Source organism: Myotis yumanensis, unplaced genomic scaffold (assembly GCF_028538775.1).
Source record: "Myotis yumanensis isolate MYYU_CA2020_CCGP unplaced genomic scaffold, mMyoYum1.0.hap1 SCAF_3, whole genome shotgun sequence".
Taxonomy (NCBI): Eukaryota; Metazoa; Chordata; class Mammalia; order Chiroptera; family Vespertilionidae; genus Myotis; species Myotis yumanensis.
The window spans coordinates 8104441-8122271 of NW_027223754.1; the positions used below are offsets into that span (position 1 = coordinate 8104441).

The 17831-nt window shown below is 40.8% G+C and overlaps 1 protein-coding gene across 10 annotated transcripts in view; it reads left to right on the top strand.

Moving 5' to 3' along the window:
• The window catches only part of PRIMPOL (primase and DNA directed polymerase), a 38094-nt gene that overhangs the window by 5555 nt on the left and 14708 nt on the right, over nt 1–17831 (top strand). For 7 of the 10 annotated variants that reach the window (XM_070408166.1, XM_070408164.1, XM_070408165.1 and 4 more), the window contains 4 exons: nt 1741–1865; nt 2605–2734; nt 4689–4836; nt 10239–10535. In XM_070408166.1, coding sequence (XP_070264267.1) covers nt 1741–1865; nt 2605–2734; nt 4689–4836; nt 10239–10535 — 700 coding nt within the window. The remainder of the gene's footprint in view (nt 1–1740; nt 1866–2604; nt 2735–4688; nt 4837–10238; nt 10536–17831) is intronic. The other 3 variants (XM_070408162.1, XM_070408163.1, XM_070408168.1) reach the window with 2 other exon arrangements.

Sequence of the window (17831 nt, forward strand, 5' to 3'; positions counted from 1 at the left end):
AACAGGAAATGAAAATGTCTCAAATATTATAGCTTACATTTAGTAAGCTCTGGAACTTAAATCATGGTGCCAAAGCACACATGTGTTTCTTTCTACTATCCCCTTTTGTGCTTGGGAGTCATAGAGTGGGTTTATCGTAACAGTTTCCAACACATCGGGCAAGTGGGAACAGAAGAGCTGGCAACATGCTAGCCTCACGAAGGATGTGGTGCTCAAAAATAACCCAAATCAGATGTGTTTTGCACACATTTGTTCTAGGGGCATTGTGGGGAATATAAAGAAGTGCAGGTGACCCTTGAATAACAGGTTTGAATTGTGTGGGTTCCCTTGTTCCTGGATTTCTTCAGTATACACTGTGAATGCACTTTCTCACCTATATAATGTTCCTGATAACATTTTCTTTTTGCTAGCTGACTTTATGGTAAGAATATGGAATATAGTACCGGCATACCTCAGCTATTATGGGTCTGGTCCTCGACCCCCGCAGTACAGTGAGTTTCTCTCAGTAAAGCTGATCATAATCTTTTTGCTGCTGTCGGGTGTTGCCTTCAACTTGTGAGACACACACCTGAAGGGCAATAAGATGAGGTGTGCCTGTACGTGTACAAAACCTGTGTTAATTGACTGTTTTTGTAATTGGTAAGACTTCTGGTCACCAGTAGGCTATTAGTAAAGTTTTTGGGGAGTCAAAAGTCAGACACAGATTTTTGACTGTATGGCTGTCAGCACCCTAACCCCTGCATTGTTTAAAGGCCAGCTGTGTAATGAAAAGATGCATCTAGGAAGTCTAGCATAAATATATTGTGGTTCTGATCACTAAACTCAGTGCTGACCCTTCTTTGCTGTGTAAGGAGAGGCTCACTCAGATCTTATCAGATAGTTTGGGAAACATAAGGAACACTTTTCATGCTTATTCTGTGTGAACCACATTCAGGTATCAGAAGTTTAAATACTGGCAGATTCATTTGATCTTCAATTAAAAAACACATAGAGGAGTGTGGTGGCTGCACTTAAACAATCAACAGCCTATAAAATTTATTTCAGGAAGATTTTTTATAGGACCAGGCCACTTAGTGCTCCTAGGATTTCTCACTCATGAAAATGGAAGTTTAGTTTCTTTAGGCTCAACAGCTGCCTTTAGCTAAAAGGGGACAGAGGAACTCGAGTTTTCCTTTGTTGGGAGGAACTCTCTATGGCAGCAGACAGTTATACCACGTGCCACAGCAATTAACTTAAAAAAGATTGGTTTCTCATAGAAAAGACAATTTATAGTTGCTTGTTAAAATTAAGTATTTTAAAACTTCCTTTAAGGTTTTAAGATTAACTTATGAATATTTCATTTAAAAATTGTTTTCCACATGTTTTATATGTACTAAAGAATTATTAATTTATCCCAAATCATTTATAATGTTTAGTTTTAAAAAATAAGTTTAATTTCATAAATTAGCAAATACAATTATAATAGGAAGTCAAACTAGACTGATTGAAAACTGATTTTTTTCTTTCTCTTTTTAACTTGAATATTCTAATTTCTGCCTTACATATGCATTACTTGAGTGACTAAAAATAAATAAATACAAATAACTAGATTTTGATTGGCATAGATCTAGAGATTATTTTTCTTGTTTTTAATAATATGTTTAATAAAATGTTCAAATTCCAGTGTTTGACAATTTGAATAGTAAAACTCTTTATGGACATTTAATAGCTATAGTTGACTTTAGATTTTCATTTTATTAGTTTTTGAATTTTTTAAATTTTACAAAGGATGTTCATGTATTTGCTTTGGAATGCGAAGTGGGCGATGGACAACGTATTTACCTTGTAACAAGCTACGTTCAGCTTTGGTTTCATTATAAATCCCGGTAAGTAGTTTGTAAAGGACAGCACATTAAAGTTACATTTCCTTCAGCTAGTAATGTTTGTGAAATGAATTCAGACTGAATTGGCTTTGATGGTTCTCAATCACATAATTAGTTACTATCCTTTTACTATTAGAATTGAATTCTGGAACTTCCTCCTTGTCACAACATTGAATTATCTCACCAGGTGCTGGGAGAAGAAAGTGTGTGTGTGTGTGTGTGTGTGTGTGTATGTGTATGTGTGTGTGCATGTGTGTATGTGTGTGTATGTGTGTGTGTGCATGTGTGTGTATGTGTGTGTAGGTTCTGTACTACATGTGCCCCTTGATGACGCAATTCCCTCATCATTTTTCCTTGTTCAGATTACTACAAACTTTATATTTGTGTGGGAAACCATCCACTCTTCATTTAGCACAAGTTATCCTTTCTTTATCAAGTCAGCATCTATTATTATTATTTGTAAAAGTTATTTTTTATTGATTTCAGAGAGGAAGGGAGGGTGGGGGAGGGAGAGAGAGAGAGAGAGAGAGAGGAGAGAAACATCAGTGATAAAATCATCAATCGGCTGTCTCTTGCACTCCCCCCACTGGGGATTGAGCCTGCAACCCAGGCTTTTATATATATAGATAGTTAGTTATATGTAATTAAAACAGCTAATATGGTATCTTGAGATATAAGATCAAGTTCTGTGATTTAAAAGGTATAAGATTCAAACCTAACAATCATGAACTATTCAATTTAGAAAACATCTCTTACATTGCTATGAAGTCATTCCTGAAAATGCTGTTTGCAAGCTCTATTTTGATCTGGAATTTAACATACTTGCCAATCCTGGAGCTGATGGAAAAAAGATGGTTGCATTACTCATTGAGGTAATTTACAGACTCAGGTTTTTTTCCTTATATCCATCTGTCTCTCTTTATTTTTATTTACTAAGCGACTCTAGCCTATGTAATATATATATATATATATATATATATATATATATATATATATATATATATGGTGTCTCCCAAAAAATATATGCACACTCTAACAGCTGATAACTAACTTAATTTTCACTCATTTTCAGGTTTAACTGATTTGAAATAATGAGTGAAGCCAGACAAAGCTTTGAACAAAGAAAATTTATCCTATAGGGCCACTAGACATTTTTTTGGGGGGGATACATAAAAGATAAAGTTTACGGTACAAAACTTGGCAACAGCCGATGAATTAAAGATGCACAAATACCAAACAAAATTATTTTTGATGTTTATGATTCCATTGCTTCATGTTATCAGCAGTGCCTGGTAACAGTCATCAGTTTGAAACAGGCATTGACAAAAAAATTATTCATTTCTGTACGTTCTTTTAAAGTTTTCAAATGAACTGTATGTTAATAAACACTGATTTTATAATCATTTCAAGGGTATACTTTATTTTTTTATTGATTTCAGAGGGAAGGATGAGGGAGAGAGAGATAGAAACATCCATGATGAGAGAGAATCATGTATCAGTTGCCTTCTGCAAGTCCCCCACTGGGGATCGAGCCCACAACCCAGGCATGTGCCCTTGACCGGAATCGAACCTGGGACCTTTCAGTTCTCAGGCCGACGCTCTATCCACTGAGCCAAACCGGCTAGAGCTGTATACTTTTTTTTAGGACATCCTGTGTAGGTTCCATGTTTCTCCTCCTGTTTCTTGCTACTCTTCCTTTTGACATTTATCTCTTAATATTGCTTCTCTGAGTAAACTTCTAAAAAGGAGGAAGTTCAGTTTATGTTCATATATTTTTTAACATTACTATATCCAGTAAAAAAAAAAAAAAAAGTAGCATTGAGAACGAAGTGGCAGTTGAGGAATTTTCTGGATTTTTTAAAAAATTAATTCTCTGGCTTACATTATAAGTAGCTGGCTCTGGTAAAGATGAGGCAAAGTGAGAATTTACTGAAGAGGGTAGGATCAGAGAGCGAGGGGTGTGTGTATGTGCTATAATAATGCCAAAACAGCATTAATAAATACCATTTGTTGCACGACTCTTAGGTAACTGGGTGCTTGGCAGTTTACAAACATTTTAACCCTGCGTGTTTTAGTAACTGTGTTTAGCAAATGAGAAGACTGAGGCTTCAGAAGCGACTGGTCCTGTGGCTACATGGCTAATGCTTGGAACAGTTCTGCATGCCAGGCACTGCACTAACTACTTACCCTCTTTTTCTCTTTTCCTCCTCACAACAATCCGGAAGTTAGGGTCTAGTATATCCCATGTTGCAGTTGAGGAATGTAAGGTTTGCACTTGACCAAAATCACAGAGCTGTTAAGTGGCAAAGCCAGAACTCAAACCTGGATCTTTCCGAGTCCGAGTCTTGTGCTCCTGACCCAAGCTGTTGCCTCACTATAAAGCATCACGGCCTTCAGTCAGCGTCTTCTAGCCTCAGAAACTCTGTTCTTAGAGGTGGATTTGGGCTCAATCTGCTTGAGGAACTTTCTGAAAACTAAAATGATAAACAACAGGATTAGTGACTTTTTAACTCATAGATGATATTTAAAGAGATGCTTAAAAATAAATATTTTTGTGATTTTAAAGGAGATTAATGTATAAGTTAAATTATTCAACTTCTAGGAGGACTTTAATCCTGAGAGTCTATGAATTTGTAAATATAAACATGTATAATTTAAAAATATATAATTTAATACATAAGTAATTTGGTAATATTGTATAATATATTCTGATAGTGAATCAAAATAAAAAGTGAGTAAAAAAATAATGAATTATATTTGTACCAAGATATTTTAATTTTGCTCATGAAAAACATTTAAAAATATTTATGTTTCTTGTGTTTTTAGCATGTTTGTAAAGCACTTCAAGAGTTATACAGAGTTAACTGTTCAGCTGAAGATGTCTTAAACTTAGATTCTAGCACTGACGAGAAATTTAGCCGCCATTTAATATTTCAACTCCATGATGTGGCATTTAAAGATAACATTCATGTTGGTAAATATACTGTTTTTTATTTTATATTTATTTGTTTGTTTGTTTATATATTTGTGTTGATTTCAGAGAGGAAGGGAGAAGGAGAGAGATATATGATGATGAGAGAAAATCATTGATCGGCTGCCTCCTGCACACTTCCTACTGGGGATCGAGCCTGCAACTCGGGCATGTGCCCTGACTGGGAATTGAACCAAGAACTCCTGGTTCATAGGTGATGTTCAACCACTGAGCAACACTGGCCAGTCAGTCAAGTATACTATTTTTTTTAAGTCATGGAGCAATAGTAAAAGGTCATATTTCCCTTTTTTTCTTAAGTTATGTAAGTATTTATCAGTTTTTATGGGTGTTAACCTAACCTAAAAAAATGAAAAATGATTTTTCACGTTTTTAGGCTTTGCCTTTAATTCTAGACCTGTCTTCCTTTTTTTGACACATTTTGGACACATTAGCCTATCCAGGATATTCTTGGTATTGGTGCCTTTGGGTGTAGATACTGGGATGGCCATTCATGCCCTGGTACTGGTTTCTGCTGCAACAGGAGTCATGCAGAAGTTTTCTGGTTGATACATGAGAGTCCTAATTCAGGTCTGACCCATGAGGCCTCAGATCTGGATTTCTGATCTTCGCTTCCGCCGTAGTTTTTAGTGCCTGAGAACTGGGGCTTGGTTTCCAGGTTACACCTCGAAGTCTGGCTTATTGCTCCACACCACACCTTAGGGTTCATGAGGAATCTAGATGTATAAACCTGAAAATGTAACCAGCATACTTGTTTCAGGATTGTAAACCTAGAAATAGAGTCCCAGGTATAAAATGAAGTCAGTCCGAAGGGGAACAAGTGGGCAGAATGGTGACACAGAAAACCACGGTCTAAATAGAAGTCACAGTCCTGAGTGCTTATCGGACAGGGCAGAGCAGGCAGGTGTTCCTGAGTTCAAACAGCAGACCATTCACTGAAGTTCAAGGAACTGGTGACCCATTTCAGATGGACAAGTGCCTGACAGTTTCCAGGGTAAAAGACATGAACACAATCACATAAGCACTGGAATTTAGGCAGGACCTAGTGTTCTGTGTGCCCAGGGCTCCTTATTATCCTCCTGTGTTGTTAGCTTAGTTGCACAGTGATTCTCTGCTCTCTCATTCCTCAGGTGGTAGTAACTGTAGAATCCATCCTTGTTCCCTGTTAACCTTGATGGTTAGTCACTGTCATGGCTCCAGTTTCCATCTCTGTGTTGATGACTCTCAAAACTTTTTCTTCAGTCAGGATTATTGTTCTTGACACCAGACCCCTACGGTCAGCTTCAAACTCCACGTGACTGAACACCTCACCTTTCCCCTAAAACTTGCTGTTTCTCCTGTGGTATGTATATCGGCGAGTGGTGTCACCATCCATCCAATTACCCAGGTAGCAGTGGTGTCATCTTTGACCTCTAGATGCCTTCCAGCTAGCATCCTGTTCAGTCCTGTTCAGTCAGCTAGCTACAGTGATCTGTTTATGCCACTGCAGTGCCTCATCCCTTGAAGGATAATACGCTGCCTCTGGAAAAAGCCCCCGTCTTAGTTTGCACAGTGAGACCCCTGTGTTTTTGCCTCCTCTCTGATCCCTGGCTCTTCTCGCTCTACTGGGCTCCCGCTGGGCCATGTTTTCTCCAGTCCCGGGGCCTCCGCAGTCTCTGATGCTGCTGTCTGAGTGGGCCTGCCTCCAGCTGGTGTGTCAAGACTCAGCGTAGAAATCCTCACCTGAGAAGCCGTTTCTGTGGGGCCCTAAGACTTAGGCTCCTGTTCCTCTGGGGCGCAGGACTGCCCAGCGCTTGTTGCGTCAGAGCAATCACCACTTCCTGAGGCAGTTTCCTGGTGGTTTTGTTTTTGTCTATTCCACCTAATGTTACTTGAGGGCAGGGATAGTGTTCCTGAGTTCAAACAGCAGACCATTCACTGTTCGCTATTGTATTTTTAGAGCTTATTACATAATATGTTTATCAATAATAATGGGATAGTAGCAGAAGCAACAATAATAAGTACTAGCAGGCATTTAATAAACTTGTTGAATGGATGACAATATTAAGTGGGCTCTGCTGTCAGGCATGGAGAGAGTCCTAAAAAGATATTTCCTTGATGCCTGTTTGCTCTTCATAGTCGGCTCTGACTCTGCCACAGGCTAAATTGAGAGGTGTTGCTAGGGAGGAAGGGAGAACAGAAGTGTGACATGATTAGCAGTCTCTACTGCATGTCTCTTCTGAAAGCAGGTGCATTCGAGCTGGGCTTAAAAAATGTCAGCCTGTGGACGAAGGGAAGAAGGGCTTTGCTGTCAGACAGCATAAGCAGCGGGGTAGAGATGGGCGTCTGTGCCTGGTTTGTCCAGTGTGGCTGGAGAGGCCTAATCAGACCACCGGGTTCTCTCCTGTGCAGTGAGTGACAAACCGCCAGCACCAGGGATGCAAGGATTGTGGATTAGTTCACATCTCCCTTCAGTTCCCTCCTCCAGTGTATCTCTTGGTGACATTTCTAGTTCCTATTGTTAGCTTTTCAGAAAGGGGAATTAGGGTGATGTAAGAGATCACAAAATGCTCACAACATGTATACATTGGATCTCCCGCCTGCATGCCATAGGACCTTGAAATTTCTGTGATTGATACGTTCTTTTGAGTTATTTCCAGCCATAAAATTGTCCCTGTATGAAGGATGAGGTGAGGTGATAATATTGGGGAAGGGAAGTCTAAAGCAGAGTAGTTTCCTGGGATCCTGCGTTAGTATTTGTATCAGTTACACTGTCACTTCCTGGCCCTGTTAGCTCCCTGCCAAAGGTCAAAGGTCTGCAGTGCCTCCTGAGTACTGCCCTTGCACCTGGTTCTTAGCCATGGCTCCACCGCTCTTAGTGCTGCTCACTGTCAGGGGGATGTCATTCTGCATTTCCAGAAAAATTAACTCTGTCCTTTTATATTTGCACTAGAGGCCCAGTGCACAAATTCGTGCATAGGTGGGGTCCGGCTGGCCCGGCCTCAATCTGTGGATCAGGGCCAGGCCTGTTGGGAGTGTGGGGAGGAGGAAACGGCGGGAGGTTGGCCAGCCGGCCCGCCCCAATCGGGGCAGATCAGGCCCTGGCTGGCTCAGGGGAAGGGCCGCGGGCGATTGGCTGGCAGGCTTCGCTCCCGATTGGGGTGAGGGGACCGATTGGAGGCGGGGCCGGCTGTGGGGAGGGGCCTGTGGGGGGGTTGGCCAGCTGCCCTACCCTCGAACAGGATGGGAGAGGCCGATCAGGGGCGGTGCCGGCTGGGGGGAGGGGCTGTAGGGGTGTTGGCTGGCTGGCCCCACCCCCCAATCGGGCTAGTTCACTGGCCACAGTGGGCGTCATAGCGATCGGTCGTTCTAGTCGTTACAGCGTTCCAGTCGCTGGCTTTTTATATACGTAGACTAGAGGCCCGGTGCATGAAAATTCATGCACTGGAGGGAGGGATCCCTCAGCCTGGCCTGCCCCCTCTCACAGTCTGAGAGCCCTCGGGCGGGAGGCGATTTGGCGATCAGGGGAAGGCAACGCCCCAATCACACCTCTGCTGCTGCCACTGCTGGCAGCGCAAGCCTCGGCCGGCCCTGGTTACCTGAGCCTCGGGTGGCCCTGGGTGGCTGGGAGGCTGAGGGGACTGGGGTACTCTGGAGGCAGGCACGCAGAGCAGCTGGGCCCGCCATGCGCCTGCCGCCCCAGCGGGGCTGAGGGGACTGGGCCCTGCCATCTTGTGGCTGTGGGCGCCGTCATCTTTGAGGGTGTGGCAGTCAATTAGCATATTCCCTCTTTATTAGATAGGATAGATTGCTCTGTTGAACTTTGACATATCATGCTTTCTCCTCACTCAGCGTTTACCTAATCTCCCCTAATCCAGAAATAATCATGTCTATTTATGATTGCAAGGATCAAATGCTCTTGCTTTCATTTTTAATGTTTAGTGTTTATAAGACAGTGGATTTGTTTCTTTGAGTAGGGAGGTAATTAAGTCTAATTTGGAGAAAGATTTTTTTAATTTAAAGCATGTATATCTTATATAACTTGAACTTTGACATATCATGCTTTCTCCTCACTCAGTGTTTACCTAATCTCCCCTAATCCAAAAATAATCATGTCTATTTATGATTGCAAGGATCAAATGCTTTTGCTTTCATTTTTAATGTTTAGTATTTATAAGACAGTGGATTTGTTTCTTTGAGTAGGGAGGTAATTAAGTCTAATTTGGAGAAAGATTTTTTTAATTTAAAGCATGTATATCTTATATAACTTAAGGTTCACGCTATCTGGTAACTAAAGTGACAAACTCAGACTATACCAGTTTTAAAGATTAAAATTAAAAAATGTTTACAGCATTGTATTCTCTAATCTAATTTACATGAAGCAGCTTTACCAAATTACTTGATTTTATGGTATAATAAATAATAAATGACAGTTTAAAGAAGTTCCAGCTTCAGACGGATGAATCTCAGAGGGGCAGGGGGGCAGGGGGGGAGATTAACTGGGGAATTTATATACATGTATATAGCCCATGGACACAGACAATAGTGAAGGCTTGAGGGGGGGAGCGGGGTTGAGGGGGCCAATGGGGAAAAAAGGGGGGTACATCTGTAATATGTTCAACAATAAAGATAAATTTTTTTTAAAAGTTCCAGCTTGTCATATTATCTTTCTTGGTACAGATAGTACCGCTGATATTTAGAGCTCTTAGACTAAACATGGAAATATACTGAATGTATTTAAGTGTTTTAGTTCTGGACTTTGGTTCTGAGGCCACGATCATCAATGGCCAGGTCCAGGGAGAGGGGAGAGCATCAGGGGCTGCTGGGTGCGTGTCGGCGTCCTCGGGCCTGCCGTGCAGGGAGCCGGGCTCATGCCCGGCCCGGGAGGGGATGGCGGGCTTCCAGTGTTTCTGTGCATGACCCTGGTGGCACCACTTACTCATAGAAACTCTTCATTCTTTTGGGGGGACAAGATTTCATTCTTTTTGAAAAGAAAAAAAAAACTTCCATTCTTTAATCATTGATTGTGAAGATACATTCTACTCAATTTGTATTAATAAAAGTTGAGTGTTTTGGTGAACATAGGCTCAGTCCTGTATTGGCAACATTGACACATCTCACCTTAACCTTCTCCTGTAAGATGGTTTTTACAAGTGACACCAGGTGCCGAGTCAAAGGGACTGAAAAAGTTCAAGATTTTTAAAAAAGAAGAAGAAGAAAAGTTCCAGATTACACAAGAGGAAGAAAGTAACAGGAGAGGCATGTTCCAGTTTGTAGTAACAACTCAGTGCTAAAACCAAAAGTAAAAAGGAGCCTGGCAGTGTAAAAGTGGGTAGATTTGGGCCTAGATCTTAAGTTACAGTTTGTGAAAAAGAAGAATGAGATTAATCATAACTTTTTTTCTTTAGGTAATTTTGTGAGAAAGATTTTGCAGCCTGCTTTTCATTTGATTGCCAGTGGAGATGATGAAGATGATGGTGGGATTCCAGGGACAACCGGCCAAGCATTTTCCCGTTTTTCTGAACCACCAATTAAACAAGGAATTTCCTTCCGTGAAATGTCCACAGATGAGGAGAGAGGAGAGAGCTGGACGTTGACTTCCAAAGCCCCGGAGAGGCTGGGGTCCGCCGAGCGGAGCGGCCCTGACCTTTCCTTCTTAGTTGTGAAGGATCCTGCAGGGAAAAAGCGTCTTTTTGTCGATCTAGGTGAGCACCATCAACAGCTCTGTGGGACTGTCCTGTGCACTTCTGTCCGTGCCTACTGCCACCTTAGGGTCCTTGCTGCCACCACTGTTCCCACAGGGACCGAGGGGTCACCAGCAAAATGTAGTCAGGAGCTTGGGTTGCTCTTCAGAGATCTGAGAGAGGTCCCTGTGGGACGGAAGCGCCAGGCTTAATAGTACAGGGCGAAATTTTTTTAGAAAACATTTCTGTTGAAATATAACATTCAGACAGAAACGTCCATGATCTGTGAGTGTACAGGTCAGTGAGTTACCACAAAATGAACACATCCTGTCACCACACCACCCAAGACAAGAAATAGAAGGTGGCCAGGACCCCGGCACCTCCTTCCCCTTCCAGGCATTACCCCCTCCTCCTCCGGCAGAGGTAATCTCTGATCTGCCCTCTAATACCAGAGACAGACAGACAGAGAGAGAGAGAGAGAGAGAGAGAGAGATATGCTGGATGTTTTTTTTTTTTTTTAAAGGGGAGAATGATGATTTTTATTTTTTTTTAAATATATTGATTTTTTTTACAGAGAGGAAGGGAGAGGGATAGAGAGTTAGAAACATCGATAAGAGAGAAACATCGATCAGCTGCCTCCTGCACACTCCCCACTGGGGATGTGCCCGCAACCAAGGTATATGCCCTTGACCAGAATTGAACCTGGGACCCTTGAGTCCACAGGCTGACGCTCTATCCACTGAGCCAAACTGGTCAGGGCTATGCTGGATGTTTTGATGCTTCCCTCTTTTCTGAGATTTGGCACCACAAATCATCACCGTCTTGAAAGCTCTCCCGTAGCCTCAGACTTTTTCCCCTAACGCATTTGTCCAGCTTTTCTACTTATTTATTGAGGAGGATTGCCTCCAAAATACTCTAGTTTGCTATTTCTGGATGTGGCATTCTTTCTTGCCATCTCCAATTTATTTTAATTTATGTGTTGCTTTTGCTTACATCTGGTAAAATGTAAAATGTATTTTTTAAAAATATATTTTTGTATGTATTTTTGTCCTTGAAGGTGATTTTATTCACCTTCATTTTATTTTTTTGAATTAAGGTATAATTGACATACAACATTAGTTTGAAGTGTACAACATTAATTTGAAGTATATAGCATAATGATTTGATATTTGTACATATTGCAAAATAATCACCACAGTGAGTCTAGTTGACATCCGTTGCTGGACATAGTTACTGAAATTTTTCTTTCGTGTGATGAGAACTTTTAAGATCTACTCTCTTAGCAGCTTTCAAATATGCGATACAGCATTTTAAAAAATACATATTTTTATTGATTCAGAGAGGAAGGGAGAGGGAGAGAGAGTCATCAATCGGTCTCCTGCACGCCCCCTATTAGGGATTGAGCCCGCAACCTGGGCATGTGCCCCTGACCAGAACTGAACCCGGGACCCTTCAGTCCGCAGGCTGACGCTCTATCTACTGACCCAAACCAGTGAGGGCATAATACAGTATTATTAACTATAGTTGCCACACGGTACTTACATCCCCAGGACTTATTTATTTTAGAGCCGGAAGTGTTTATCTTTTGACTTCCCTTTACACACTTGGCCCACTTCCCAACCAAGGCAGCCACCAGTGGTGGCAGTTCTCTGTATCTGTGAGCTTGGTTTTGGTTTGGGTTTTTTTTAGATTCCACAATATAAATAAGATCATTTGGTATTTGTTTTTGTCTGACTTATTTTATTTAGCATAATGCCCTCAAGTCCATATGTACTGTCACAAATGATAGTATTTCTTTGTTTATTTTAGCTGAATAAAATTCCATTGTACAATAGTTCCCCCTTATCTGATGGGGATATGTTCCAAGACCTCAGTAGATGCCTGAAACTGTAGATAATACTGGACCCTATATATATTATGTTTTTTTCCTATATATACATACCTATGATCAAGTTTAATTCATAAATTAGGCACAGTAAAAGGTTAGCAACAATAATTAACAAAATAGGACAATTATAACAATATACTAAAGTTATGTGAATGTAGTCTTTCTCTTTCTCTCAAAATATTTTACTGTACTCACCTTTCCACTTAAATGAAGCACTGTCTGGCTTTTCTTTGCCAGCATCACTGCTCTTGTTCTCGGGGTCATTATCATCATCCTATATTAGTGATGGCGAACCTTTTGAGCTTGGCGTGTCAGCATTTTGAAAAACCCTAACATAACTCTGGTGCCGTGTCACATATAGAAATTTTTTTATATTTGCAACCATGGTAAAACAAAGATTTATATTTTTGATATTTAGTTTATATATTTAAATGCCATTTCACAAAGAAAAATCAACCAAAAAAATGAGTTCGCATGTCATAAGTTTGCCATCACTGTCCTATATAATAAAAGGCTAATATGCAAATCGACTGACCTGGGGAACAACCGGTTGCTATGATGCGCATTGACCACCAGGGGGCAGACGCTCAATGCAGGAGCTGCCCCCTGGTGGTCAGTGCGTTCCCATAGGGGGAGCACCACTCAGTCAGAAGCCGGGTGAGCGCAGCGGCAGTGGCAGGAGCCTCTCCTGCCTACGAGGCAACGCTAAGGAGCAGCGAGCAGACGGGTGGTAAGGAGTGAGGGCTCCCTGACTGCAGGACAGATGTCTGACTGCCAGCTTAGGCCCACTTCCCACAGGCAGAGGGCCTAAGTCAGCAGGCGGACATCCCCCGAGGGGTCCCGGACTGCGAGAGGGTGCAGGCTGGGCTGAGGGACCCCCTCCCCCGCCCCCCGAATGCATGAATTTTTGTTCACCGGGCCTCTAGTATAAAATAAGGGTCAGCTGAACACAAGCACTGCAACTCTGAAAGATGATCTGATAACTAAGATGGTTATAAATGACTAATGGGCGAGAAGTGAAAGGGATGACTCATGCCCTTGCACGTTGAAGCAGGATGGCGTGGGATTTCATCATAAACTCAGAACGGACACAATTTAAAATTTATAAATTGTTTATTTCAGGAATTTTCCATTTAATATTCTCAGAACATGGTTTACCACAGGTAACTGAAACTGCAGAAAGCAAAAACTCAGATGAGGGGCGGTTAGTATATGTATGTAGTTTGTTGGAGCCCTTTAAAGCTTTTTACACATAGTATCACATCATCTGCAAATAGAGTTCTTCTTTCTTTCCAATTTGGATTCCTTTTTTTCTTTTTCTTGACTAATTACTCCACATAGGATTTCAATACTTTTGTTGAATGGGTGGTGAGAGTGGGCATCCTTGTCTATTTTCTGATCTCAGAGGAAAAATTTTTAGCGCTTCCTGTGTATGATGTTAGCTGTGGGCTTGTTGTATGTGGCCTTTATTATGTTGAAGTACATTCCCTCTATATTCACCTTGTTGATAGTTTTAACCATAAGCAGATGTCGAATATTGTCAGTTGTGGTTTTGCATTTATTGAGATAGTCGTACGGTTTTTATCTTTCATTTTGGTAATGTGGTATATCATATGGCTTGTTTTTTGGATATTGAAGCATCCTTGCATCCCTGGAATAAATCTAATTTGATCATGGGGTATGATTCTTATAATGCATTGTTGAATTTGGTTTGCTAATATTATTTTGAAGATTTTTATATCTATGTTATCAGATATATTAGCCTGTCATTTTCTTTTCTTGTGGAGTCCTTGTCTGGTTTTGCTATTAGGATGGTGCTAGCCTTGTAAAATGAATTTGTAAGTGTTCTCTTTTATTTTTGGGGGAGATTTTGAGAACTATTGATACTGATTTTTCTTTGAATACAGTGGGGCCTTGACTTATGAGTTTAATTCATTCTGTGATGGAGCTCATAACTCAAATTACTTGTATATCAAATCAACAGTGAACGAGTGAGACACGTGATGCTGGGCTGATGTTGTGGTGTTCACTGTGACGTTCGCTGCGCCAACTAGCGGTGGGGTATCTGAAGCTGGCTCGTAACCCGAATTTTAGCTCGCAACTCAAAGCAAAAAATCGGCTGAGAGACGGCTTGTATCTTGAAAAACTCGTTAGTCGGGACACTTGTAAGTCAAGGCCCCACTGTATTTGGTAGAATTCACATTTAAAGTCATTTGATCCTGGACTTTGTGGGGAGGTTTTGGATTACTGATTCAATCTCTTTACTAGTAATCGACCATTCACATTTTCTGTTTCTTCATGATTCAGTATTAGAAGAGTGTTCCTAGGAATTTATCTGTTTACTAGAGGCCCATTGCATGAAGAGATTCATGCAATAGGCCTTCCCTTTCCCTGGCTGCTGGCACTGGTTTTCTCTGGCACCTGGGACCCAGGCCTTCACTCCGGCTGGAGCCTTAAGACTTCGCTGCTCCAGATGGAGCCTTCAGTCTTGGCTCTGCCACTTCACGCCTACATATGCAAATTAACACCATCTTTGTTGGGTTAATTTGCATACTCTCCTGATTGCCTGGTGAGCATAGTGGAGGGACAGTCAATTTACATGTTTGTCTATTAGGTAAGATTCTAGGTTGTACAGTTTGTTGGCATGTGATTGTTGTAGTTTCTTATGATCCTTTATATTTCTGTAGTATCAGTTATAACATCTCCTCTTTTGTTTCTGACTTTATTTATTTAAGTCTCCCATCTCCCCCCGCCCCCCCCCCCCCCCCCGCCCCGCCTACCCATGAGTCTAGCTAAAGGTCATCTTTATTCAAAGAACTGGTTCTTGGTTTCATTGATCTTGTCTATTATCTTTTTAGTCTCTTTTATTTATATCTGCTCTGATCTTTGGTATTTCCTTCTACTAACTTTGGGCTTCGCTTTTTCTTCCTTTTTTAGTTCTTTGAGGTGTAAAGTTAGGTTGTTTGAGATTTCTGTTGCTGTTTTATTTTATATTTTTATTGATTTCAGAGAGGGAGAGGGATTGATAAACATAAATGATGAGAGAGAATCATCAATTGGCTGCCTCCTACATGTCCCCCCAAACTGGGGATCCTAGGCCACAACCCGGGCACATGCCCTAACCGGGAATTGAACCATGACTTCCAGGTTCACAGTTCGACACTCAACCACTGAGCCACACTGGCTGGGCGAGATTTTTGTTTCTTGAGGTGTAGGCATTTATGCTACACTTCTTGCACTGCATTTGCTGCATCTCATACTAATAAGTTTTGGTGTGTTGCATTTCCATTTTCTTTTGTCTCGAGGTATTTTTTGGTCTCTCTTTTGAGTTCTTTGTTGACCCTTTGGTTGTTCAAATAACATGTTGTTTAATCTCTACATATTTGTGAGTTGTCTAGTTTTCTTTTTGTAATTGATTTCTATTTCATATCATTGTGGTTGAAAAAGATGCTTGATATGAGTTCAGTCTTCTTAAATTTGTTAAGACTTGTTTTTAATGCATGATCTGTCTTGGAGAATGTTCCATGTGCAACTTGAGAAGAAATGTGTATTAGGTTGCTTTAGGACACAATGTTTTGTATATGTCTGTTATGTTGATCTGATCTAACATGTCATTCCAGGCCGATGCTTTCCTATTGATCATCTTCGGGATGGTCTATCCCTTTATGTAAGAGGGTATCAATGTTCCATACGATTACTGTTGTGCTGTATATTTCTTCTTTTAGGTTTATTAATATTTCCGTTATATACTTATGTGCTCCTTTGTTGGTTGCATAAATATTTACAAATGTTTTATCTTCTTTTTGGATTGACCCCTTAATTATTATGTAATGCTTTGCTTTGTCTCACCATAATCTTGGATGGATTTTGTTTTTTAATCCATTTAGTGCTCTTTTTTGATTGGTTTTTAGTCCACTCACTTTTAAAGTCTTACTGATGAATATATACATATTGCCATTTTGTTGTTTCCTGGCTGTTCCTCTGTTCCTTTCTACTCTCGCTCTTTTTCTTTGTGGTTTGATGATTTTCTTTAATGGTATGTTTAGATTTCTTTCTCATTATCTTCTGTGTATCTACTCTAGATTTGTGCATTGTAATTACTATGAGGCTTCCATATAACAACTTATAACAATATATAGCAAATTGGTAACTTAACTATGAATGCATTCTAAAGTTCTATATTTTTACTACCTCTATGTTTTTGATATCATAATTTATATTTTTTATTTTTGGATCCCTTAACTAATTATTAGAGTTAGTTGTTTTTCATACTTGCTTTATAAGTGACTAATCCACTACTTTCACTACACATATTCCTTTGCAAGTGTAATTTATACTTTCATATGTTTTCCTATTATGAGTTAGTGCTCTTTGGTCAGCTCGAAGAGTCCCTTGAACATTTCTTGGAAGGGTGGTTTAGTGGTGATGAACTCCTTAAATTTTGCTTGTCTGGAAAACTATCCTTTAATATGAATGACTTCGCCAGTGTTGGGGAAAGCCCCAAAAGTCTAGATTCAGATTGGATTCTGAAGAACTGACATGTGGCCTTATTCAAATTCATAAAAGCTTTAATAGGAGAAACATATAAAGGGACAAAGCAGCGGGTCCAGGTGGTGGTGGGCTGGGAGAAATCCACACCCCTCCCAAGACAGAGTTCCCTTTTTAAAAAATATATTCTTTCTTTCTTTCTTTATTTATTTAGTGCCCTGACTGGGAATCGAACTCTGATTCATAGGTTGACACTCAACCACTGAGCCACGCCAGCCGGGCTTTTATTGATTTTAGGGAGGAAGGGAGAGGGAGAGAGAGAGATAGAAACATCAACGATGAGAGAGAATCATTGATCTTGATCAGCTGCCTCCTGCACGCCCCCTACTGGGGATTGAGCCCACAACCCTGGCATGGGCCCTGACAGGGAATGGAACTGTGACCTCATGGTTCATAGGTTGACGCTCAACCATTGAGCAACACCGGCCAGGCCAGAGTTCATTTTTTAAAGGGGTTAATGCAAAACCAGATGTGGGTAGTTGTATAAACTTCCCAAGAGAACAGTGTATCACTCCCTCCTCTCCTCCTCCTACTCCTCTCTTTTCCTCCCTCTTCCTCTCTCTATCCCTTTCCTCTACTGGGACTCCTGTAATGAAAATGTTAGTCTGTTTGATGTGGTTCCACAGTCCCTTAAACTGTCTTCACCTTTTACATTCTTTTCTCTTTTTTATTCTCTGATTTGATTCTCTGCCCTGTCTCTAATTCACTGATTCTCTCTTCTGCGTCATCTACTCTCCTATTGAACCCTTCTAGTGTCTTTTGCAGTTTATTTATTGTATTCCTGTGCCCTGTGAATTATGTCTGATACTTTCTTATACTTTTCTATCTCTTTGTTAAAGTTCTCGTTGTTTATCCATTCTCCTCTGAGTTTGTTGAGCATC